Here is a 25,179-nt window from a genome sequence, read left to right as displayed (position 1 = left end):
TTTGTTTGCCAAGTTTCGCTGAGCAGAAAGCATTCTATGGGTAAGTTATAACCTAATAAATAATAGGGATTATAATGGAAATGCTGATACAACAATATCTATTCTCTCAGACTGCATGCATATCTTCCATTAAGGTTAGTGGAAGTTACTTATGAACATAAAGAGAGAATGGACTCCCTTAGGGGTCCTATTCTCTTCTAAAGATGTGCATCCATAACTCCCACTAACATTAATGGAAGAAATGCGAACTGAGCGAATAACAGATCCTGTTTTGCACTTTTATAATACCAGTACAGATGATTCATTGTATCACTCACTAACCTTTTTAGTTCCATAAGTCAAAAAAAAGGGTGGGGGAGGAGGAAGCTAGCAATTAAAAAGTGGAATGTTTGATACTATAATAAATTAAATAAGTACTGCATCATATAAAACCCTTCAAATATTCACAACATTTTACCTCTCCATTTCTGACATCATCAAAGCACAGACTGTTACTTGACAAGTTGAATTAAATTATGGATAAGCAAAATTTCTTTTTCAGTACAAGCATTACCTCAATTGCATAGTTACACAATAACTGGACTAATCAAAGCTATATAATGTTACCATTGTGAAGAAAGTAGGGTTCCTCATTAGCCTATTACAAGAGAATTACTGTAAATTCAGCCTACTGCAGCATCACTTCCTGTGCAAACAAACATAGATAATACAACAAGCTTGAAACCATTCCAAGCTGGCAGGCTGGCAGAACAAATTATGCAGAGCAAAAGAAAGCCTTCAGTAGATTCAATAGAGCTTGGAGCATAAGAATGATTAAGTGTTTCTTTACACAACTACAAATCACAGTAATGAATCAGTGTAAAATTTCCAATAAGGGACTTAACTGCACCAGCTGGCCTTCTTTAGAGAGCAATGTTATAATGTGAAATGATGACATTCTAAATAGCAGTGTTTGCAACTTTTGCACAATCTGCCTAAAGCAAGTCCATTGTTGTTCGATGGGTTTTTTGTTTCGTTTTTAAGAAAAGCATAATAAACTATCGCCTAAAAATATATAGAGAAGCTCGGGGGGCGGGGAATCTTTTTAATTAGCTAGAAAGTGAGTCTAATCCAGCTAACAATGAAGTCATTGGGAAATCGCTATGGTTTACTTTAATGGGATCTGGATTAGTCCTGCTCTGAATACATAATATTGTAACTATAGAATTATGCAAAAAAAATGCAGCTGTTTAAAAACAAATACAAACTCTTTTCTATAAACAAATGTAAATTAAAAAATAAAATAAAATAGCTATCCTCCTTTTGAAAACGTGTCCATGCATGAGGCACTGGGGGAGGAGTCAGCTGCTCACAAAGGAATCTATATCTATGATCAAGAAACATGAGGACATTTCCTATTCAAAGAAGTTGATTCTTTTGTAAGCAGCTGACTCTTCCTCCATTCCCCATGTGTGGCATGCTTTCAAAAAGAGGCTTAGCTAAGCAAGTGTTCAAAGAGCAAAGATATCACACTAACAACAATACCGTTTTCTCCTGTGTTATTCAGAAAATCAGACAATATTTTTATAAGGGTTGCTTCTACTGTTAAAATCCATTAATCTAAAAATCTAAAAATGCCAGCTAGATCTGCTTAAAGAATACTGTAACTGATTGTACATCAACTTTTCAGCACCACCAGTATTATTGGCACTTTAATCTAAAGACGAGACTTCAAAATAATAAAAACAAAAATCAATTTTTGCAATATGATACTTGTGAGGGTGCCATAAATAACCCAAGAATAGAGACTCGGATTTTCAGAGTAGTATCTCCAAGCAAATGCAGGCCAGTTTGTAGAGTGACAAATATTGGCTTGCATACAATCTTTGTGCTGCACTACATTAAAAACATGTTTGTAAAATACATAGGAACAATGTGGGCCTATTTTCTAGCATTGAATCAAAGTCCAGATTTCATTAATTACTTCAAATGTCATGGGAAGAAAACATCACTGGGCTTCTCGGATGCTAATCAATGGCTTGTTAACCTTAAATATAATCATACAGAAGTGGCTATGGCATAGCATATTTATGTGGCAATATGTTTCTACCTTTTACTGTGTTAAATTATGCCAATACACTTCCTGTGCACCTGCACGCACACAAGCATGCACACAGTGTTAACACTACTGCTGTGGAAAACACAGTCTGCATAGCAGTTAGAGTACGTTGTTTTTCTATTAATAGAAATAACCCATTTCTCAAGTACAGTGGATAGGAAATACAAGATTAATCCTAATTTACATTTACAAAGAACAGTTCCTACAGATAAGATTTCAACAGTAATAAGATTTAACAGAAAAGGCAGTGAAATTCAGGCTTGCATACTCATTACAAGGAGTTGGGGCCCATTTATTTGTTTTTTGGTGATAAACTTGAGTATTCCCTCCTCTGCAAGTTGAGAAGACGACGACTAAAGGAGGACTTCAAGAAGTACCGAAATGACAGGCTCTTAAAGACGGCTGAAGATCACAGAAGCCTCAAAAAATGCAAAAGGAAACTGACATTGTACGAGTCAACAATAATGGTGCTGAAGAACAGGGACAGAAAACCAGTAATTGACAGAACAGGGATGGAAGTGGTCAGCAAAGATTTCTACACCAAACTGTTCGCATCTCAGTACTAAGACTTCAATAAATCAATAAGCATGTACTCCCAGTCCTTGTCAGCAAAGTTTTGACATGCAGTTAACCAAATAAGGAAAGAAAAGCCCCCAAGTAAAGAGGATCAGACAAACAAAATGATAACAGCTGGTAGGCCAAGACCTGTGGGAAACCCTTGCTCAGAAGTTTAGCCATTACTTGGAAATGCAGAATATGCCATCTAGCTGGAAGGAGTCCAGCTGTACAAGAAGGGTGATTGTGAAGATCTAAAGAACAATTGTCCAATATGCCTGCTCTCACGTCTACAAGCTGTTCACCAAAATAACAACAAACCAATTGCTACAGAGTCTGGATGAGCAGCAGCCGAGACAGCAGGCAGGCTTTTGAAGGAATTTCAGCACAATGAACCATATTTTCACTATAAACCAGCTACTGGAACGCTCAAGGGAATACAAATTCCCTTTATGTATTGCCTTCATCGACTATGAAAAAGCATTCAACAATGTAGAGATCGATGCAGTGGTGAAAGCTCTTTCAGGGCAGGGCATCAACATAAACTATATCAAAGTATTAAAGGAAGCAAATTCTGGCTGCACTATAGATATAACTTTATTTGATACTCCCCTTCGCATCCCAGTTAAGAAAGGTGTGAAATGAGGACACATGGTTTCACCAAAACTCTTCACAGCCTGCCTCAAAATGGTAATGAGGCAGATGAATTGGAAGGATGGAATCAACATCAATGGAGAGCAGTTAAACCATCTCAGATTTGCGGACGATATTGTGTTGATCACTGAAAATAATATCAAACTACAGAAAATGCTGTGAGAACTCAACACCAAAAGCAGCCATGTTGGACTGAAAATTAATTGCTCCAAATGAAATTTTATGTGATCTGATACTTTGACAGAAGACCAAATAACATCAAGGGAGAGCAAACAGAAGAAGTTGACCAATATGTCTATTTGGGTCAATAAATTAACATGCACCACGATCAGGAAGGTGAACACTTGCGAAGAAAGACAACAGGTTGGTGTGCATTCAATTCTGTTAATGATATCCTCCCAGGAAAAATCAACAAGGCAACATGCACCAGTCTCTTCAGCTCAACAGTACTGCTAGCATGTTGTACAGCAGCAAAATATGGGCAGCAAAATATTGGAGCAGCAACTGTTTGTCACGGAAAGGGTGATGGAAAAAAAGAGTTCTGGGAATTTCAATCCGCGACCGTGTCCCCACTGAAGTGATCAGACAGCAGCATGGAGTGCAGAACTTTGTTGAGAGTCGGCATAATAAAATGCCATGGGCTGGGCATATAGCGAGGCTCAATGACAACTGATGGACTGCAGCTGTTACTGAGTGGTACTCACAGGAGTTGACATGACTACTCAGCCAACCTCAAAAGAGATGGGAGATTTTATCATGAAAAGACATGTCCACACAAGGAGAAGGAAGGTCAGGTACAAGAAGAACGGAAGACATGTTGTGATTGGTACAATCTATATGAGGGCTGAAGGACCGATCAATCAAGATGATTCTCATCACTGAATTACGGCTCAGTTATATTTCAAATTGTATTCCTTTAGACAACTTAATCCTTATTTAGCCCACCTCAAGTCTACCACACAGCTCAATACGTCCCTGAATCCTCCCATACATATATGCCATGACTCTTCTTTGTTTCTTGTTGCTTGACCATGTTCTCTATGGCCAGAGCAGGTGAATAAAGGCTAGCCCCTCTTCTGTTTAGAGCCCTAGGTATAGTGCCACTTAGAAGCACAGAATGGGACCACTCTAAGCCCACTTATCTATTCAATTCCTCCTTTGACTTCCACATCACTGGGTCACAGGCATCTATTCTGCTGCAAGCTGATTACTGCATCTGATGAGAAGAGATGTCTCTTTGGGTGTCACAGAACATGACATTTAAACCATCCTGAATTAATCTGAATTAATCAGACTTCAATGATAGTAAAAAAAATATTGTAAGTACATCAGAAGCAGGAAGCCTGCTAAACGACCACTGGGGAGTACTCAACAATAATAAGGCCGTTGCGGAGAAACTAAATGAATTATTTGCATTAGTTTTCATGGCTGAGGATATGAGGGAGATTCCCAAACCTGAGCAATTCTTTTTAGGTGACAAATCTGAGGAACTGGCCCAGATTGAGGTGCCATTAGAAGTGGTTTTGGAACAAACTGATAAACAGTAATAAGTCATTAGGACCAGATGATATTCACCCAAGAGTCCTGAAGGAACTCAAATGTGAAATTGCAAAACTACTAACTGTAGTCTGTAATCTATCTTTTAAATCAGCTTCTGTGCCAAATGACTGGAGGATAACTAATGTGATGCCAATATTTAAAAAGGGCTCCAGAGATGATCCCGGCAATTACAGATCAATAAGCTTCACTTCAGTACCAGGCAAACTGATTGAAAATATAGTAATAAACAAAATTGTCAGACACATAGATGGACATAATTTTTTGGGCAAGAGTCAACATGGTATTTGTAAAGGGAAATCATGCCTCACCAATCTGCTAGAATTCTTTGAGCGGGATCAACAAGCATGTGGACAAGGAGGATCCAGTGGCTATAGTGTACTTAGATTTTCAGAAAGCCTGTGATGAGGTTCCTCACCAAAGGCTCTTAAGCAGAGTAAGCTGTCATGGGATAACAGGGAAGGTCCTCTCATGGGTTGGTAACTGGTAAAAAGATAGGAAACAAAGGGTAGGAATAAATGGTCAGTTTTCAGAATAGAGAGAGGTAAATAGTGGTGTCCCCCAGAGATCTGTACTGGGACCAGTATTATTCAACATATTCATAAATGATCTGGAAAAAGGGGTAAACAGTGAGGTGGCAAAATTTGCAGATGATTCAAAACTAATCAAGATAGCTAAGTCCCAGGCAGACTGTGAAGAGCTACAAAAGGATCTCTCAAAACTGGGTGACTGGGAAACAAAATGGCAGATGAAATTCAATGTTGACAAATGCCAGGTAATACACATTGGAAAACAATCCCAAACTATACATATAAAATGATGGAGTCCAAATTAGCTGTTACCACTCAAGAAAGAGATCTTGGAGTCATTGTGGATAGTTCTCTGAAAACATCCACTCAATGTACAGTGGCAGTCAAAAAGCCAACAGAATGTTGGCAATAATTAAGAAAGGGATGGATAAGAAGATAGAAAATATATTACCTCTATATAAATCCATGGTACATATACATCTTGAATACTGTGTGCAGTATTCCATCTCAAAATAGAAATATTGGAATTGGGAAAGGTTCAGAAAAGGATTAAAAAATATTAGGGGTATGGAACAGCTTCCATCTGAGAAGAGACTACTAAAACTCTGACTTTTCAGTTTGGAAAAAAAGATGGCTAAGAGGAGATATGAGAGAGGTCTACAAAGTCATGACTGGTGTGAAGAAAGTAAATAAAGCAGTGTTATTTACTCCTTCTCATAACATAAGAACTAGGGGGTCACCAAATGAAATTAATAGGCAGATGATTTAAAACAAACAAAAGGAAATATGTCTTCACATAATTCACAGTCATCCTGTGGAACTCTTTGTCAGATGATGTTGTGAAGGCCATAACCATAACAAGGTTCAAAAAAGAACTAGATAAATTAATGGAGGATAGGTCCATCAATGGCTATTAGTCAGGATGGGCAGGTCTGGTGACCCTAGCCTCTGTTTGCCAGAAGCTGGGAATTAGTTACAAGGAATGGATCACTTGATGATTACTTGTTCTAGTCATTCCCTCTGGGGCACCTGGCATTGGTCACTGTCGGAAGACAGGATACTGGGCTAGATGGACCTTTGGTCTGACCCAGTATGGCCGTTCTTACGTTCAGACTTTTAAGAAAAATGTATCCCACTTGTGATCTCAAATTTACTTACTCATTTTTATTATTTTACCACTTTGGCAACAGAACATTACCGTAACTCTGTATTTAATTTCTTGTTTTCCACACAATTAAAACCTCAACTTAACTTCCACTAACACAGTTTTGGGTGGTGTTTTTTTGTTTCTTTTTTGGTTGGAATACATAATTGACCAATGGATAGCCAAATATTGAGGGTGAAATTTTCAAGATGCATAATAAGAGTTAGGTTCTTAAGTGTCTAAAAGTCACTTTTGAAAAAAAGGTCTGAGGATTAAATATTCAAAAGTGCCTATGTGATTTAGGAACCTAATCCCAAAAATTAATGACCCTTAAAGTGCTTTTGAAAACTTAATTCCCTATGTCAAATTCTACATACATAAAATTAAGACAATATTATTTACCTACCACAAATGGGTATTACAAGCATGAGTTAGTTAATGTGTGTAAAAGTGCTTCAAACAGAAAAAAAGTATATTATAACAACATTTTTCACCCACTAGGTAGCCATCTCATCCATTTGGGGTCAATAATTTATTAACTCTGGAGACATCAGATTCTTAGCCATGTAGTGCCACAGAGTAAGTGTTAAGTATCAGAGGGGTAGCCGTGTTAGTCCGGATCTGTAAAAAGTGATAAAGAGTCCTGTGACACCTTATAGACTAACAGAAGTATCGGAGCATAAGCTTTCATGAGCGAATACTGTGATAAACGCAGGACAGACAGCTAGAAGGGAGGGGTAGAAACCAGTATCAAAGGGTTAAAAGGCCCTCCTCCCTATCAACTCGGGGGTAACTATGGATCAATCAGGTTCAGCTGAGAAGGGGTTGCCAAGATATCAATTAGAATCACCTGAGAGGGAGCTACCTGAAGTTAATTAGGATCAGCTGATTCCAACTAAGGGCTGCCTGAGACCTTTTTAAACCCTCCCCTGGGAAGGAGGAAGGAGAGAAGGAGCCTTGCTGTGAGGAGCAGCAAGACAGCGAGCCTCCCCAGGAGCAGAGGCAGTATTCTGTCCACAAGGAAGAACTATAATCTAAAAAGGACTGGTGAGGAAAGGAAGAGACTTCTCCTGTGTCCCAAGGGGGACCAGATTACCCAAGCCTGTCTCACCAGGGCTAAAAGCAGTGGAGGCTGGAGAGACCGAGAAGGTGCCTTGCCACAATATCCACTTTGTCAGATGCATGAGTAAGTGTTGTCACTCTGGGTATTGAATGCAGTAGAACTACTATTACAGTACTGTAGCACCTGGAATTTATTTTAGATTTTGTCACAGCATCCATCCCGGACAACGTTAAACAAATCTCATGCCTCAAGGTACAACCTCTGAGTTGAAAAGGAATGTTTCTTCATTTTACAGTACTCCATATATCTTTAGATGCTATGGTAATAAGGGTCATATAAATAAGTAGATAGATTTTTTTCCCCTTCCCATTTTGCCTCCATTTTTTTGAAGCACTGGCAGGAGGCAGGGTTCTGAGACATGATAAGGAACAAGAGGGACCAATGATTTGATTCAATATAGCAATCTGAAATTTCATACATTATGTAGCATCTTCTGGGCATTTGGGCTAAGATCAAATGTTTATCAATTTAACATAAAATCTATCAGGAGACTATATCCCATCCTGGCAGAGAGATGGATTAGAAGATAGAACAGATTTTGCCATCTTTAATAAATGTGGTATTCTTGGCATGCTTTGTTAAATTAATTTGCTCACGTAACTGTGGCAACCTAAAAAAATGCTGATCCTCACAGGGGCATTAAAACTCTTGGTCCAGATATTGCATTCAGGATTTGTCCCTGAGTAGCCAGGAAAAGTTTTGGGCTAATGGGTATGTAAATAATTAATAATCAATAATTCAATGATTGATACAGTTATGTCTAATTAGTTATGTAGTTACTGGTTTGAATTTATGAAATAGCCAGCTTGATTACATTTACTAAGCAATGGTTAATTAGCAATTGTTAATCAGCACATAACAGAAAGGGATATACTTTACAACAGTCAGAGAGAACTGATCCTCCCAGTAATTAACACTCTGGTTTTCGTAATGGCCTGGTTCTGGGGTTACAGCTTGACACAATTACATTATAGTTGCTTACAGTTTCATTTTCATTATTTCATATTTTGCATAGACATATGTTCTCACATAATACTAAAATAACATAAGAACATAAGCCCTATTGGGTCAGACCGAAGGTCCATCTAGCCCAGTATCCTTTCTTCCAACAGCAGCCAGTGTCAGATACCCCAGAGGGAATGAACAGAACAGGTAATCATCAAGTGATCCATCCCCTGTCGCTCATTCCCAGCTTCTGGCAAATACAGGCTAGGGACACCATTCCTGCCCATCCCGGCTAATAGCTACTGATGGACCTATCCTCCATGAATTTATCTAGTTCTTTTTTGAACCCTGTTATGGTCTTGGCCTTCACAACATCCTCTGGTAAGGAGTTCCACAGATTGACTGTGTGTTGTGTGAAGAAATATATCATTTCATTTGTTTTAAACCTGCTGCCTATTAATTTCATTTGGTGGCGCCTTGATCCTGAGTTATGAGAAGTAGTAAACACTTCCTTATCTACTTTCTCTACTCCAGTCATGATTTTATAGACCTCAATCATATCTCCCCTTAGCCATCTCTTTTCCAAGCTGAAAAGTCCCAGCATTATTAATTTCTCCTCATACAGAAGCTGTTCCATACCCCTAATCATTTTTGTTACCCTTTTCTGAACCTTTTCCAATTCCAGTATATCTTTTTTTTGTGATGGGGAGACCACATCTGCACATTGTATTCAAGACATGGGCATACCATGGATTTATATAGAGGCAACACGACATGTTCTGTCCTATTATCTATCCCTTTCTTAATTATTCCCAGCATGTTCACTATTTTGACTGCTACTGCACATTGAGTGGATGTTTTCAGAGAACTATCCACAATAACTCCAAAATCTCTTTCTTGAGTGGTTATAACTAATTTAGACCCCATTTTATATACATTTCTTAACATTCTGATTAGTGACCAACTATATGCTCAAACTTTTGGTTATTTACTTATCTCCTTTTGGTAAGTACATCATTTTTGCTCACTTAAGCATCTGTTACTTGTTGTGATTAGTACAGTACATCACTAAACATATTTAATCTTCTTTAATTCTTGAACTGGTAATTTCTAGCAAGCTGGCATTTTCCTCTTAGCATGACTGAAGAGTGTTCTGGGAAGTCTGGCTCATAGGCAAGCAATATGACCTTATAAAAATCTGGCTTGTAGGCCAACAGGTAGGAGGCAGCAATTCTCCCTCTAAAGCTAAAGACTGGCTACCAAGACACTCCACAAAAGATTCTTTAGCACAACAGCTGATTTTGCCTTCTGCAGATCTTTACAGGCCTTCCCAGTGGGTAGATTGGGAGTTTTTCTGCAGTAATAATTTGGCAGCATTCAATTCCTCCAGACTGCTCATGTCCTACTGAGTTCCACATCACATAGATTTGCATGTCCTGGTACATCCCACTGGAATCCTTCCTTGCAAACCAGAACCACACTACTCATGTCACGTGGGGAGCAGCTATTCATTTTGCTATTTGATTGTACTGGTTCACTTTTCATTGCTATTAATTTTTATTGGAGTTTAGGGCATCACTGTATTACTTTTAAACAATTCAAAATGAGTGCAGCAACAGCTTACCTTTTGGCACTTCACAGTTGAAATTCATGCGGGTTGCAGGCCAGAACATTTCAAAACTATTTAATTATTATATCCAGATTTTAATGGAAAAGCTTGGTATTGAAGTTTTGTTTCTACCTATAGAGTGATGCTGTAACAGTTTTATGACCATAATATTAACCTGAATTATTTCCCTATGTTTACACATGGTGCTCAAACTTTAGCAAGTTTTGGGACATCAAACAAATACCTACCAATATTCTGTCAGTTTTTTTAATTTTTCTACTTCTTGGCTTTTCTCTCCATATTTGAATTCCTACTATTCAGCTTTTCTTCTAAGATAAGAGAGAATTTGGTGACAGGGGAAACAATTAGTAAATAATTATAAGCTACTGTATTATGCGGTATCCTTTTCAGTGTTGGCCATGCTCCTCAGGGTCATACATTAAAGTTGAGATAATTAATTTTTCATCCATGGTCATGTTTTTCCTTTGTGCATGCAAGAAAACAACTTTTTGGGTGCCTTAACTAGATATTATTATTTATTTACTTATTAATAAAAATCTGTAAAATACCATATGAATGCTAAGTATTGGTATTAAAGTGACACAGGAAGACCTTGAAGAAACAATGGAATACAGGTGATGGCAAAAGTGACAGTGCAATGAGACTAAGCACAGGAAAAACTAGCACAAGAAGCAAATAAATAATAAGAATGAAGAGACCGCATGTCATGAGAGAGAACAAGGTGGTGGACAACACTACACGAAAGAAAAGTAGATGCTTTTTTCAAAGAAATAAAAGGAGAAAAGGGGAGAGAATCATAAAAGAAATACAAAACAGAAATACACAGAACTGAGGAAAAACGGAAGGGAATGGAGAAGAACTTAAGTTAGACAACAGACAGAGAGATACACACATTGTCTGGGGTTCATAAGTTTTATTTAAGTTATGCCCCTTTATTATACAATATTTTCCTGGTGACCGCCTACATATCAGTAATTATAGGACAAAAGGAGTGGATTCTGAGCTCTTACATTATATTACTATGCTTGCTACTCTGGATTCTAAAATAACTGAAAAAAAGAGAGAAAGTTTTCGCAAAAACTTGCCAGAGTGGATGGGGGATAAGAAGCATCTAGCCCCCCAAACTTGTAAAGAAATTTGACGTGTGTGTGTGTGTGTGTGTGTGTGTGTGTGTGTGTGTGTGTGTGTGTGTGTGTGTGTGAACCACCATTCACAGGACACTGGACAAACAGCTGGGATCCATCTCTCCTGCATCAGAATAGGGTGGTGGCAATCTGAAAACTTGATCGGAAACAGAAAATCACCTTGGAAACCATCCTCAAAATCTGCTTAAAGCCAGTCCAAATGATCCACCCCAAAATACTACCTTTGGTTCCAACAACACAACTAAAAAACCTGGCTATGATTTAAAAACAAACTAACAAACAAGTCTGCACAACGTAACACAGAAGGATCATAATGTAAGAAACAAAATGGTGTGCATCTAACAGTTCTGTATATGGATACTCTTCACTTTCTTTACAAAAAGGACTATTGTATTTGATCGCTTTCGGTTAAAGAATTCTATGCTTATGGAAGAGGAGAACAAGGCTTTTGTGTTTTATCAGTCTCCATTAAGATTAGTCAGTGTAAGGTGGCTCACTATACTCCACAACATCAAAGAAGTCCAGATAATGCTGGATCTGGATGTTAAGCGCAAAACAGTGTACACATTCTATGTCTCAAGCTACATATTCTGGAAACATGTTTCTAAAATATTACTGAGTATCTCATCACTTGGCACTTTGCCAGTTCCTTGCAGTCACTAGTCAAAGCTTAGAATGGTCTTCACAATGACAAGGTTTTTCTGAATGTGACCTCATTTGTAAATTGTCTCCTGTAGCTGAACAGATATGAGATAAAAACAAAGGGAAAACTGTCAAAGCGGGGGAAGATGCTACTGATTGAAATATTTTTCCTCTTTTTCTGTCTACAAGCTGAGCTTAAATATTTTTACTTTGATAAATATGCATTTGGGCCCCATTCCACTAAAGAATTTTAATGGAAGAACTTGGTATTGCAGTTTTCTGTAGTAAGGCTATTGAACTCAATGGCAATACTTGTGCTCAAAATCATGTACGTTTAGCACTCTTCAGGTTTATTTTGGTGATTTTCTGCTTAGAATGCCTCTACTCCACCTGTAAAAGATAAATTACTGAATTTCTTTTGTCTATCTCCGAAGCCTTCTCCAGCAGAGAACATGGTACCAGTAAACAACAATAAAGGACAGAAAATAAAAGATGTCCTCCAAAGCAAATGATGACAGGCAGATCAGGCCTATGTGTAAATTATAGGTTATATGAGTAATGCAGATATGATTCCTACACTGGCAACTACTTAACAAAAACAAGAAAAAGAATGACATGAATTTTTCATTGATGCAATTGATGATGATGTATACAGTCTAAGTGCATTTTGAAAAGGCGAATCAGCCTATATGCATGTGTCATATATCAACTTATCACAAGAACAAGCCTGATGGAAAATGATGAGTAACTGAAGAAGACTGCTAAAACATATAATGAATGAATGCATTTAATATAGGAGAATATGAAACAGTTTATTATAATGATCAAATCATTTTTGGAACTCTTGTCCCTAATACAGAGAAAGTATTTTAAAAATATTTCTACATATACCATTTGACCCTATTTCCTATTAAAAGTATCATAGAATGAAAGCACATACTGTAGTGATACAGGTTAGAGAGGACTACTGGGTTCCTAGGTATTATGTCAGAAAATACAAACTTAATGCATTAAAGTGTTTTTACTTTTGGAGAAGTAATATTTATTATTTTTGACACCACAGAATCTCAATTTTCATTTTCTAAACAACAAAAATGAATAATTAACACAAACATTCTATCTTTTCCCAATTCTCCACCAGCGATCTGTTGCACAGTGAAGTCTTATATTACTAGCTACATTACTTTTGATAAAACATATCACAATTAATTTATTAACATGTCATGTAATGTATTATAAATAATTAAAACTATCTGAAACAAAGCTCTACTTCAGAACATCCTTAAATCTATGCAATATAAAGTTATGTATAATTTGGCTATATATAAATACAAGGCAACAACCACACTTTCACGCAATGTTGAATTCACATATGTAGATTTAAATGAAAATAAAATTTAAAAGAAATCACAGGAACATTTGTAATGCCATATTTTTTCCCTATTTATTCACTCTCACTATTACTCAAAGGCTATGATTCAGTAATCTTTAATTAGGTGAGAAATCCTCTCCTATACAAGTAGCCCAATGCATTTCAGTGAGATAAGAGACAGACAAATACCAGTTTTGGACTAAATCCTGCCCTATTAGATCTGCACTTAGAGGGGATCCATGACACAGTCTTCACACTTCTTGGTATCTCAGTAGCACCATGCCCCCACCATTTTATAGAGGCCTCTTCACACAGCCCAGGAACTGTGCTGTTTCGGGTCAGAGATTAGGTGAGTCTGAGCTAGGGACAGGGGAGACCATACACATTGTCACCTATCTAGCCCCATAGAAGATAGTGTGTGTGTGTGGGGGGGGGGTGGAGTACAATCTGGGGCTGCCTTGTTTTTCCTGTACAACTCCCTTGAAGGAATAGTTCCTGGAACAGCCAATGGAAACTGGCAGTGCAGAAACTAGAGCTAACATGCCCCAATGGGAAGATCTTAGTGGATCTTTGTGTGGACTTTCCCCGGGAGAATTAATTCTCCAGAATCCCTCACACAGATTTTACAAGAGAAATAGATTATCTTGGTCACGACTGTGGCTGAAAACAATCCTGCTTGTGAGGAATAAAATATGAGTGTAGGCTCTTAAGGATGAAGTTTTGCAAGCATTTATTCTCAGATGTTCCATCCTTACAACCTTGCTGGGGAAGAAGCTATGGGTCTTACCCCAAAACCTGCTAAGTTCTCAGAGGTCTGCACAGAAGCTGGCCCCCAGTAGTGCCCTGCCTCTCCTCCCTTCTCCTACCCCATGTACGGCTGTCCCCAGTGAGTAGATGTGTGGAATGGTTAAAAGAAAGGGCAATGTATTATACATACATACATACAAACAAATAAATAAAGGATAATGGAGCCCAATGCTATATTACCTTTCTCACCTAATTTATTTTGAGACAGAAAAAAGGACAATATATTTTGTTCTTCCTTCCCACCACTTTCACTATGGTCAGGCCACAAATTGCATTAAAAGTACCTCTTCAGGAAGAGAATGCACCATGATAGAAAAGGCCGTCCCACTGTTCTGGGAGGAAGGGTAGATCCAAGTATGTAGGATCCCCTCTGTGCACAGAACTACAGGGCAGGTTCTGGCTTAATACTGAATAGTGCACATAAGTTTCCTAGTTTTTAGTTCTAATTAGTGAGTTTCTACCATTCTTGAAAATTCACAAAATGAGTTTTGATTATATTCAGACAGCATTTCAAGAACCAAAGCCCATCTTCCTGAACTAGATCAAGGGCAATGGGGAAAGAAGGCCTTATACAAATACTGTAGGCAATTGCAGCTGGTCTATAAGATTTTTCAGCATCTATTTACACAGTTTTTTTTAATTATTATTTTCCCTCTTATATGTAATACCCTCTTAGAAATATAAACATTTTCTCCAATTATTTTGTCCTTTTGCATTTGGCCTTGATATTTTCCCCAGCGGTTCGAATGCAACTGAAATTAGCAAAGTTATTTGATAATAACTCTTTCAATTTCTATAATCATAATAATATCCACATCTCTAATTTTACACCATCACTGGTTAATGTCAAAAGCATAACCCTACAAATAGTTCTTGTTAAATAATTGTGGCTGCATAGTTTAAAACACTGCTTTTCACCTCACAAAAATACTAGCTTGTTTCTTTGATCCGCCACAGATGGGTATATTTCAGCATAACTAGATACTAGGAAACTTAAAACATTCCTTAACAAATATAGCTTTATAACTGTTCTGTCTTAAAAGCTTGATACTTTCCCCTTAAATATAGTTTTCATCAGCCAAGAAATACTGTATTATGTTACTGGTTAAACTTTTTCATCATTATGGCCCCAACTCAGCACTTCAGCATGTTTCATTTTAAACAGGTTGTAAAGGCCCATTAATGTCAACAGGAGTTCAGCACATATTCAGTTACACACATTTGCTCATTGTGTGTAACTGGTGTAGAACTCAAATGGTACTGCATCAAAAAAAAACATGGGGTGAATATTACACCTAAGCAAAAGAGGTACACCAAATAAATGTTGGGATTTACCTTAACCAAGAACAGTCAGACAAATGTGTGCACAAAAGTATAACAATGCAGCCTTTGGGAGGGAAGAACCTTGGGAATTCTAAAGAGATTTCAATACCAAAAATAAATAAATAAATAAATTAATAAATGATGCAATCACAGCAGTGGAAGATTATCTCCTGGGATAATTGTTTTTGTTGCAATTGGTATAAACACTGTTTCCTTGAATGTAGCAGTAGTTATATCAGCAGCTTACTCTATGAACATACATGTATATCCTGTAACACACTATGTACAAATATGCAACGATTACGGTAATTAATCAGAGCATAACTATTAAAAAAAATCTTCATCTCAATTTCCCCCCTGATAGCACATTGTAGAGAAATTACAGTATTTACAAATTGTTTATGGGTTGTAGTTATTAGTGGTGAAGACAGTAAACTAATCAATATCATTAACTTTAAAGCATTTACCTGTGTGTAAGTCTCCGATGACTAATGCAAACAGCAGTCTGTTGGTCCTGAGCAATGCATACCTTATGGCGACTACATTTCATCTTTAAGCATGGATCTTTAGCAGGGTCTAAAGCTAAAAACAAGTGTAGAAAAATATTTTAAAACCTTCTTTTAGTAAATACTCTGCAGTAAATTAGCTATTTAACATGTTTGCTTGTTCAGCAACTGGTACAATGGAGCCTGGATTCTCAACTGGGACTCCTAGATGCTACCGTCATATAAATAATAAAATAATAATAAATCTAATCGATATTCTAACTATATTTAAATAGAATCATTCTTTGTTAACCAACTTTCCAACTTGTTCTCATTTATTTTAAAATACTTGCCATTATAATTCAGTTAATTTATCAGAGATTGTATCAAAACACAACTCTTTCAACATTTTCAATAGCAGAACAAAGCAAAACACAGCACAATCAATGAAGTACAAACTTGGGCTACGCAAATTTTTCAACTTCCACTTAAAGAGAAAAGCAGATTTTCAGGAATTTTTTTTTAAAGTATGTAAAACATGCTTAATTCCACAAAATATTTTTTAAAATCCTAAATAACCTCCCCTTCTTCCTATCTTACCAGCACACTTAAATTCATATGGTATTTAGACCTATGAGGGCTTGTAGACACCAGTACTGACTGCTAAGCAGACTTTTAAAACAAAAGTATCTGCAAGCAAAAAGACAGCAGGGAAATCACATCAGAAGATATTTCTGAAGGCATATCATAGGACACTCCATTAGTCCACCAAAAGAGAATTATTAAATGGTAAGGTAGATGAATATAATTCAGAGAATGTGAAGGCTCAGGCCTTACTTCCCTTTTCTATTGTGCAGAGTAGGGTAAGTGGTACTCCTGAGGGCATTTTGCACCAAAAAATTAAAAATTCTGCACACAATATTTTAAAATTCTGCAAATGTTGTTTGTCAAATGTGGAGAATCTAGCATGGCATTGGGGAGCACAAGCCACTGGCTGCACAGAGGTGGAGATCACTGTGCAGCTTCCCCTGGGAAAATGACACAGCGGTGAGTCCTGACACAGCACAAGGACTAGGCCTGCCCTAGAAACGCCCCAGAACCGCTTCCCCTCTGTGCTAGGTGCACCAGGTGTGAGCAGGCAGGCTCAGCAACATAGAATCCAAGTGTGGAGGGCTTAGTGTGTTGGTTGAGAAGGTTCTATGTGGGGCAATCTGCGTGCGAGTGGCTCAGTGAGGGATCCAGGTGTGTGAGGCAGATCTGAATACACAGGGGACTTATTGGGGGGGTCCGGGTGCAATGATAATGGGACTCTGCGGGGTGGGGGGAGGGAGTGTCAAAGTGAAGCTGGTTGGGGCTGAGCAGGGAGGGGTCTGGATGTGGGGAGCTCAGTGGGAGGTCCAGATACTGAGGTAGTGGGGCTCAGTGGGGTGGGGATCCAGATGCAGCTGGTGGGCCTTCGGTGAGATGGGGATCTGGGTGGTTTGTCTGGGTGGTCCAGGTCCAGGGAGAGAGGGACTCATAATGGGGGGGTTTGAGTGTGTGTGGAAGTGAGGCTCAGCAGGAGGGTCTGGGTACAATGGGGGCCGGATGCACAGGGGTTGGGTGAATAGGGGAGTAGCTCACTTTACAGGGTTTCCCTCCCTCTGCAGCTGAGGAGTGATGGGTTTAGGAAGTAGGGGGAGAGGGGGAATTTGCAAAGCTTCCTGCCACTATGGGAGACATCTGGGGGGTGGTTCCAGATGCCGTGCAAGGGAAGAGGAAGTTCTGTCCTCCCCAGCTCACCTAGAACTAGTAGCTGAGCCTGGCGCAGGGAAGGAGGCACCAGCTGGGTCTTCTCAGTTCTGCCCGCTGACCCACAGTGATTTCATAGAATCATAGACTTTAAGGTCAGAAGGGAGCATTATGATCGTCTAGTCACACCTCCTGCACAACGCAGGCCACAGAATCTCATCCACCCACTCCTTAACAAACCCATAAACCTATGTCTGAGCTATTGAAGTCCCCAAATCGTAGTTTGAAGACTTCAAGGTGCAGAGAATCCTCCAGCAAGTGACTCTTGTCCCATGCTGCAGAGGAAGGTGAAAACCCCCCAGGGCCTCTGGCAATCTTCCCAATCCCAATATGGCAATCGGCTAAACCCTGAGCATGTGGGCAAGACTCACCAGCCAGACACCCAGGAAAGAATTCTCTGTAGTAACGCAGATCTCACCCATCTAACAGCCCATCACAGGCCATTGGGCATATTTACCGCTAGTAGTTAAAGATCAATTAATTGCCCAAATTAGGCTATCCCATCATACCATCCCCTCCTTAAACTTATCAAGCTTAGTCTTGAAGCCAGATAGGTCTTTTGCCCCCACTGCTCTCCTTGGAAGGCTGTTCCAGAACTTCATTCCTCTGATGGTTAAAAACCTTCATCTAATTTCAAGTCTAAACTTCCTGATGACCAGTTTATATCCATTTGTTCTTGTGTCCACACTGGTACTGAGCTTAAATAATTCCTCTCCCTCCCTGGTGTTTATCCTTCTGATATATTTATAGAGAGCAATCATATCTCCCCTCAGCCTTTTTCTGATTAGGCTAAACAAGCCAAGCTCCTCGAGTCTCCTTTCATAAGACAGGTTTTCCATTCCTCAGATCATCCTAGCAGCCCTTCTCTGTACCTGTTCCAGTTTGAATTCATCCTTCTTAAACATGAGAGACCAGAACTGCACACAGTATTTCAGATGAGGTCTCACTAGTGCCTTGTATAATGGTACTAACACGTCCTTATCTCTAGTGGAAATACCTCGCCTGATGCATCCCAAGACTGCATTAGCTTTTTTCAAAGTCTTGGCGGCTCGTAGTCATCCTGTGATCAACCAATATTCCGAGGCCCTTCTCCTCCTCTGTTACTTCCAACTGATGTGTCCCCAGCTTATATCAAAAAATCTTGTTAGTCATTCCTAAATGCATGACCTCTCTGCCAGCTGCCCTGAGCCCCTCAAAACATGCGGCCAGGAAGTGTCACATGACCACTCTTGTGGCTTCGCTTTGCTTCCCTGTCTGAAAGTCATTTTTCTGCAGGGAAACAAAAAAAGTCTATGGGGGACATACATTCTGTGTACACAAAGTGCTGCAGAATCCCCCAGGAGTAGAGTGGGAATGTTAGTTGCTTTTCTGGAATGTAGCTCACACATGGTTTGCCATTTTGTTAATAGTGCAAAAGTGGCAACTCAGCTCTATTGACTGTAACGTCACTACAGTACAAACTTTGCATCAAATGGGGAACTGGACCCTCAAGTTTAAATATTTATAAAGAAAAACAAACAAACAAACAAAAAGGAATTCTCAGTGTTGATGCCCCTTAAGGTGATTGATCTGTTATAATTAAATTAATAATGGAAGAATGAACAGTTTAATGCACCCTTCATTTTTGTATCTTTATTGTAGCTTTTAATAAGATGCTGTATGTATATTAAAATCAAAGTAACATATCAGAATGACATATCAAGACAACTATATTAATGTCTGTCTTATTTTAAATCAAGCGTTCTTCAGATACTGGGTAACAAACACAAAAAATGGATCGGAAAATGTCGATGAAGCTTTATTTTGATGGCACTTATCATAGCATCCAGGCACATATTCAATGTGGAAGAAATCATTGTCCAATCAAATCCTCCGAACTGCAGGGCCATGTATAAATACAGTGAGAATAATATATACAATTTGGATACAAATAAAACACATAGAAGAATAAAAATGATTTGGAGAAAAAGTTGTAAAAAGCATTAAAATAAAATATACTGACACAAAAATAAATGTTAAAAGTGATTTACTTGAATTAGTTCACATGTAGCTACTATTACAATCATCAACTGATTTTCCAACAACTTTGATACAGCATTCATTGCAAACTAGTTAAGACAGACAAAATGAAAATTACTAAAGATTCAATGTCTGTTTGAAATGGCTACCTTGAAGAAAAGTGAAATCAAACCACAACTGCACAGAGAGAGACTGAGAGAGAGCGCAGAGAATGCAGGTAGAGTGTGAGGAGACATCTGAGCATAATCCACATGGTAGGAACGGCAGAGATGTGAGAATACAGAGCTATGTAGCTGTGAGGCAAACAAGTTTTGCCACTGAAGGGAGAATGCTGAGGAATAGAAAAAAGGAATAAAGCCATGGGGTGGAGGAAGATGTTGCAAAATGAAACTAGGTTAAGGAAAAATTATCTTCTGTATATGTTTAAGTGATAGTCCAAGCCATAAAAATATTGTGATATAAATATCTGGCTTGTATTTAAAATGTCTGGGCAAGCAATGCCCACTATAGGTGGAGTTCATTGTATTTGCAGACACTGTTTTACATCATTACTTGCTCTAGGTCAGACAGCATTTTGTGCTTGCCCAAACGTCCCACAGTACTTCTCAGTCCAACACCTTGCCACCCAAAAATACATTTAGAACCACACAGGGATTTCAAGCACCTAAATACGAAATTTGGATAATCAAAATCCCTGATGTCTAACCCAGTAGGTGCCTTTTTATAAATAATAATTTATTGGGTCAGAGAGAGAGAAAAAAAAGAGAGAGAGAAAGAGTATGAATAATTATATACCTTAGTAGATAGCACACTCTTCTAGGAGACCAGTCCCAGTTTCAATCAATATTTAAGAATTTCATACAAAGTGGAAAAAACTTCAACAGGAGAGACAGACCCACACCAGAATACCCTACATCCCTGTCATTAGGGCATTCACATGGGAGATTGGAGACTTGATTTCAAGTACCTGCTTTAAAACAGGTGTGTGTAGGGTGGAAGAGGGTGTTGAATTTGGGTGTCCCACATTCCAGGTGAGTGCTCTGACTACCCAACTATAGGGTACCAGAGGAGCATAGGACACACAAACACTGACTTGGTTTTTTGTTTGGTTTTTTTTTTGCAAGAAAAGCGCCTAGACCAGGTGAGAGCTAATTCCAGAAGATGGCTCAAAGCTGTGAATCCAAACTGGAGATAGAATCCTCAAAGGGAATGTGGCCCTACTAGGCAGAAGAATAACTAAAGTTAGGAATTGCAACATTGAGCTTAAATTCCTTCTGTGGATTTAGCTCTTAAAATATTAATTCGTGTTCCAGCCACCCACAACTGTCTTTACTTGGGGATACACTGATGCCACTTCCAAACTGAATCAAGATGTCTTTACTTAGCTTTGAATTAAATAACAAACAAAAAACCAACATATCTGGAAAAACAGCAAAGCCACATGTAAGAAGCTTAAAGAATGAAGTGATGGTAAATGATCATTCTGGAACTTTCATCCCTTGCAGATTTTTGGCATCCATGTTTTACCACTTGTAAGACCTACTGAAAAAACGTATGAAGGTACTTTAATTACAGATGTATTGCACCACAAACTAGAATGAAGTCTACACTCTAAACTATGATGGAGATTGTAACAAGTCTACAGATAAAGGTAGTTATAGGTCTGTCCTCAAGCAAGCCGAACAACAAAGCATTAAAGAATACTAGAAATTGGTTCAAGCCAGCTACAAAAGCCTCCCAGTTGGATTCCTATTACTGACTATGCATTCCACATAGCTGGAAATGATTTGGCATCATTTATTGATTCAGGATAATTTGCAGGTTTAGTGATAATGAAGAAGAAATTCATGCTATGGCTAGGTTCTGTTGGTGTGTGAGTAATACAATACTCAAAAATGGTGGTTCTTTTAGCAATTGCTATTTACTTATTGAAATCCCCAAATCCAGGCATTTAAATCTCAAAATGCAGCTTAAATTGCAGGTATATCAACATATGTCATACTTTAGAAGGAACTATATCACAGGGACCTAGCCCCTTGCAAATCAAACTTATCCTGTTTTAAATTGACTTTTCTTTCTATTGCAAGTTGTACAACAAGTACAAATTGCTACTTGTTTTACCATCAAGATGATGAACAGAAAGGCAAACTTTGATAATCACATTTCTTTATAGAGCAAAGTATTATTGCACTAGTCATCTCCAAACTAAAAGATTCTACCCTAAAAAATAACCTTCATTTGAACTTATAAGCGGTACCTCAAAATCATCTTTGTGACTTAAAAGTAAAATATAACTCCAATTTAAGCCAATTAATCCAGCTGTTTAAGAATTTCCAGAACACACATTATTTGAATGGTTCTGGGGATGATGACTCCCACTCTGAGCTAGGACCAAAAAGGAATGCCTAGTCCAGCTTTAGATTTAAAAAGAAAACCTAGTTTCTATCTATTAGGCTCTCTTGGAGATCTTGCTACTGGCCTTTAGGTAAAGGAGCCAGATAAAATGATGAGTTATGGAATAAGAATAAGATTGGAATGGGAGGATTAGTAAGAACTGGGGAGGGGAGGCGTTTTGGGTTTAAAGGATGGGAGAAATTTTGCCTGAACCAGTTACCTGTTTCCACATTTAAACTAGAAAATCTATGAGTGAGCAGCACTAAAAAGTACCTTTTCTTTTTATTGTATTCAGTGCACACATGCAGTACAAGATAGGCATTTCTACTGCAAGAACAACAAGAAAAACCTACTTCCCAGTGGGTAAGTGAAGTCATTGGGACCAGCACGCAAAGTAGCTGGAGCTGGTAACATCTTCTCCTGCCTGGAAGCATTGTGGCTAGAGACTATTGTTCTTTGAGCTTTTTTCTAGATTAGGAAAAGACATGAAGATTAAGTTGGGGTTAGCAAACACACAGTAGCTAAACATGACCTATCTTGGTCTTTTTCCCTAATCGAAAAAGAAGCTTGAGAGCAGGAATGGAGGAAGTAAGGGAGCAAAGAAATACAGGAACAAACGTTGAAGTGGAGGGGGTGGGCAGAGAGAGTGAGAAGGGAGCCTCTGAGTAGATGGCTGCATATCAAGGAACATGAAAGAGACAGAATGAGATAGATCAAGAAAGGAGACTTAGGATAAGCATTGCAACACCTAGTTTTAAATGCCCTGCCACTCAGCAGAATCTCCAACCCCGAGTTAGGTACTCAGGCTCTCTATACAATGCATGGGGAAAATAAAACACCTACAGATGTGATCCACAGAAAGCAGCAAGCTGAGGAAGGAGCTGCCTAAGATAGCTAATAAGAAAAACCCACCTCTCAAAGAGAAGCAGGCACCAAACTCTGGCCTATCTTCACTTGAGACTCTCAGCCATGGAGTGTCTCCTGGAGGTAGGTGCCCATACCAGGTCAGGTTTTTTTCCCCAAGTATGTCATTGTGATGTTGGTGGTCATATTCTGAGTATTCTCAGGTTAGAGATGTGGGAGACCTGGGTTCAAAACCCTTACTCTGCCTGATTCAAGGCAGGTTGAACCTAGGTCTTCCACTTCACAGGTGAGTGCCCTAGACAGGGCCCCGTCCCAAAATATCTTATAGTTCAGCAGTTGGAAACCTGGTTTCTACTCTGAATCAGACAAAGTGGGGATTTGAACCTAGGTCGCCCATATCCTGGATGAGTGCTCTAACCACTTGGCTGTCAGGTGTAAGGGGGCAGCCTGATCAGATAGGTGTACTCTTAGGCGGACATTTACGCTCAGCTTTTGGAATGTGGGAATTATATGCAAATATGGGAGCTAGGGCCCCTTCCTGCTCCAAATTCTCAACTGGCAACTCCCTAAATGAGTTTGGCTGCCATGTGTGCATATGCATGTGTGGGAGAGACAGTGAGAAAGAAATAACACTGAGGAATCACTGTTCAAGTGTCATATTTCTCTTAGGAGTAGAATGATCCTCAAATATTTTGATTCAATGCATCACTTTTCTTCTTTCTCCCACATTTTCAAATGTGAATGTGCTGTCAAACTCCTGGGTCTATTCTCCCGCACAATAGAGCAGTGGGAGTCATTTACCATTTCATTCAAGACAGTTTGTACCTCATCCCTACCATATACACAATCTTAAAAAACAGGAGATTGTCATGTCTAGTATATGAAATATTTCCCTTGTATCAGACTGTTCAGAACATATTCAATGTTGTATTAACCTACTTAAGGCAAGTAGGATTTACTATCAACAACATTATTAAGTTAATTATAATAAAAATTCAGTACTAATACTATATGTGAGTGTATTTTTCCGTACTATTAATATGATTTTATAATTTTTTGTGTTTTATATATATTTTCCAATTTCCTGATATCACTTCAAAGGCTATGACAAAAGTGATTCCAACTTTAGACAAACCCTTCATTTTTGCTTTTGACACTAATAAAGGGAGTGCTGGCAGCAGTACCTATTCAGGATGCCCAATATTTCCCATTATAAGACCCTATTTAAAAACTTTCATATAAAACTTTGACAAACTTTAACCACTTGGTTTGAAATTTTCTATGCCCAGTATCTGCCATAGGCAGAACTTTTTTAGAATGTTTTGGCCAAAAGACATTACCAACAATGAGGCTAGGGGAAAAAATATGTTTTGAAATATGTTTTGGAATGATAAAGTTCTGGCAATATTATCTGAGACACTCAAGCACCCTTGTGCTTTAGTGTAGGGACTCACTATTTGGCAAGGGCTAGCATTTTTTTGTGCCTTTTGCCACCCCTGTGAAAATACAGTAAAGATATAAGTCCCGGAAAAATCTCAGTTTTCACATGCTCACTAGAGACTTAAGAGTTTAGCAGCTAGAATCTCCAAAGATTCTAACTTTAGAGAGCATGCTCCACTCCCTCACAGCTCCTAAATGTGACTGGACTGTATATGTGCCATTCCCAGAGAGTGACTGAACGTGCTCCCGCCCAAGAATTCGGGGGTGAGGCTGGACTTACCCTGTAACTGCAGATCCTGGCTGCTCTCGGCCAGGGTGGGACTGGGCACTATAACTGAGTGCAGGGAGACCATCTTTCCTGTACTCTCAATGACTCTCCTTGCTGACACCCGGACAGCATGCAGAAGGAAGTTACTTGACTCAAATGCACAGGGGACAAGAGCCATAATGGGAGGAATGGAAATTAGTAGATTGGGACAAGCAGTCTGGTAAGAATGGGACTGGAGGTGGCAAAGAGAGAGGAACTGGGACTGAAAGATGGTGAGAGTCTGAGAAGGGCGAACAAGGAGACCTGGAAAAATTGGAAGTGTTAACTGAAGGGGTGGAGGTGGGGAAGCTTCAGCTTGGTTAGGAGACTGGGAGTTGGTGAGAGAAATAAGGG

General features: G+C 38.8%; 1 protein-coding gene across 3 annotated transcripts in view; it reads right to left on the bottom strand.

The window, feature by feature from the left end:
* The window catches only part of SPOCK3 (SPARC (osteonectin), cwcv and kazal like domains proteoglycan 3), a 421,538-nt gene that overhangs the window by 185,898 nt on the left and 210,461 nt on the right, over positions 1–25,179 (bottom strand). For all 3 annotated transcript variants that reach the window (XM_030564832.1, XM_030564833.1, XM_030564834.1), the window contains one exon: positions 15,993–16,107. In XM_030564832.1, the coding sequence (XP_030420692.1) occupies positions 15,993–16,107 (115 nt within the window). The remainder of the gene's footprint in view (positions 1–15,992; positions 16,108–25,179) is intronic.

Source organism: Gopherus evgoodei, chromosome 5, assembly GCF_007399415.2.
Source record: "Gopherus evgoodei ecotype Sinaloan lineage chromosome 5, rGopEvg1_v1.p, whole genome shotgun sequence".
Classification (NCBI taxonomy): domain Eukaryota; kingdom Metazoa; phylum Chordata; order Testudines; family Testudinidae; genus Gopherus; species Gopherus evgoodei.
The sequence above is the reverse complement of the archived record's forward strand: the minus strand, read 5'-3'. Positions and strand labels throughout refer to the sequence as shown.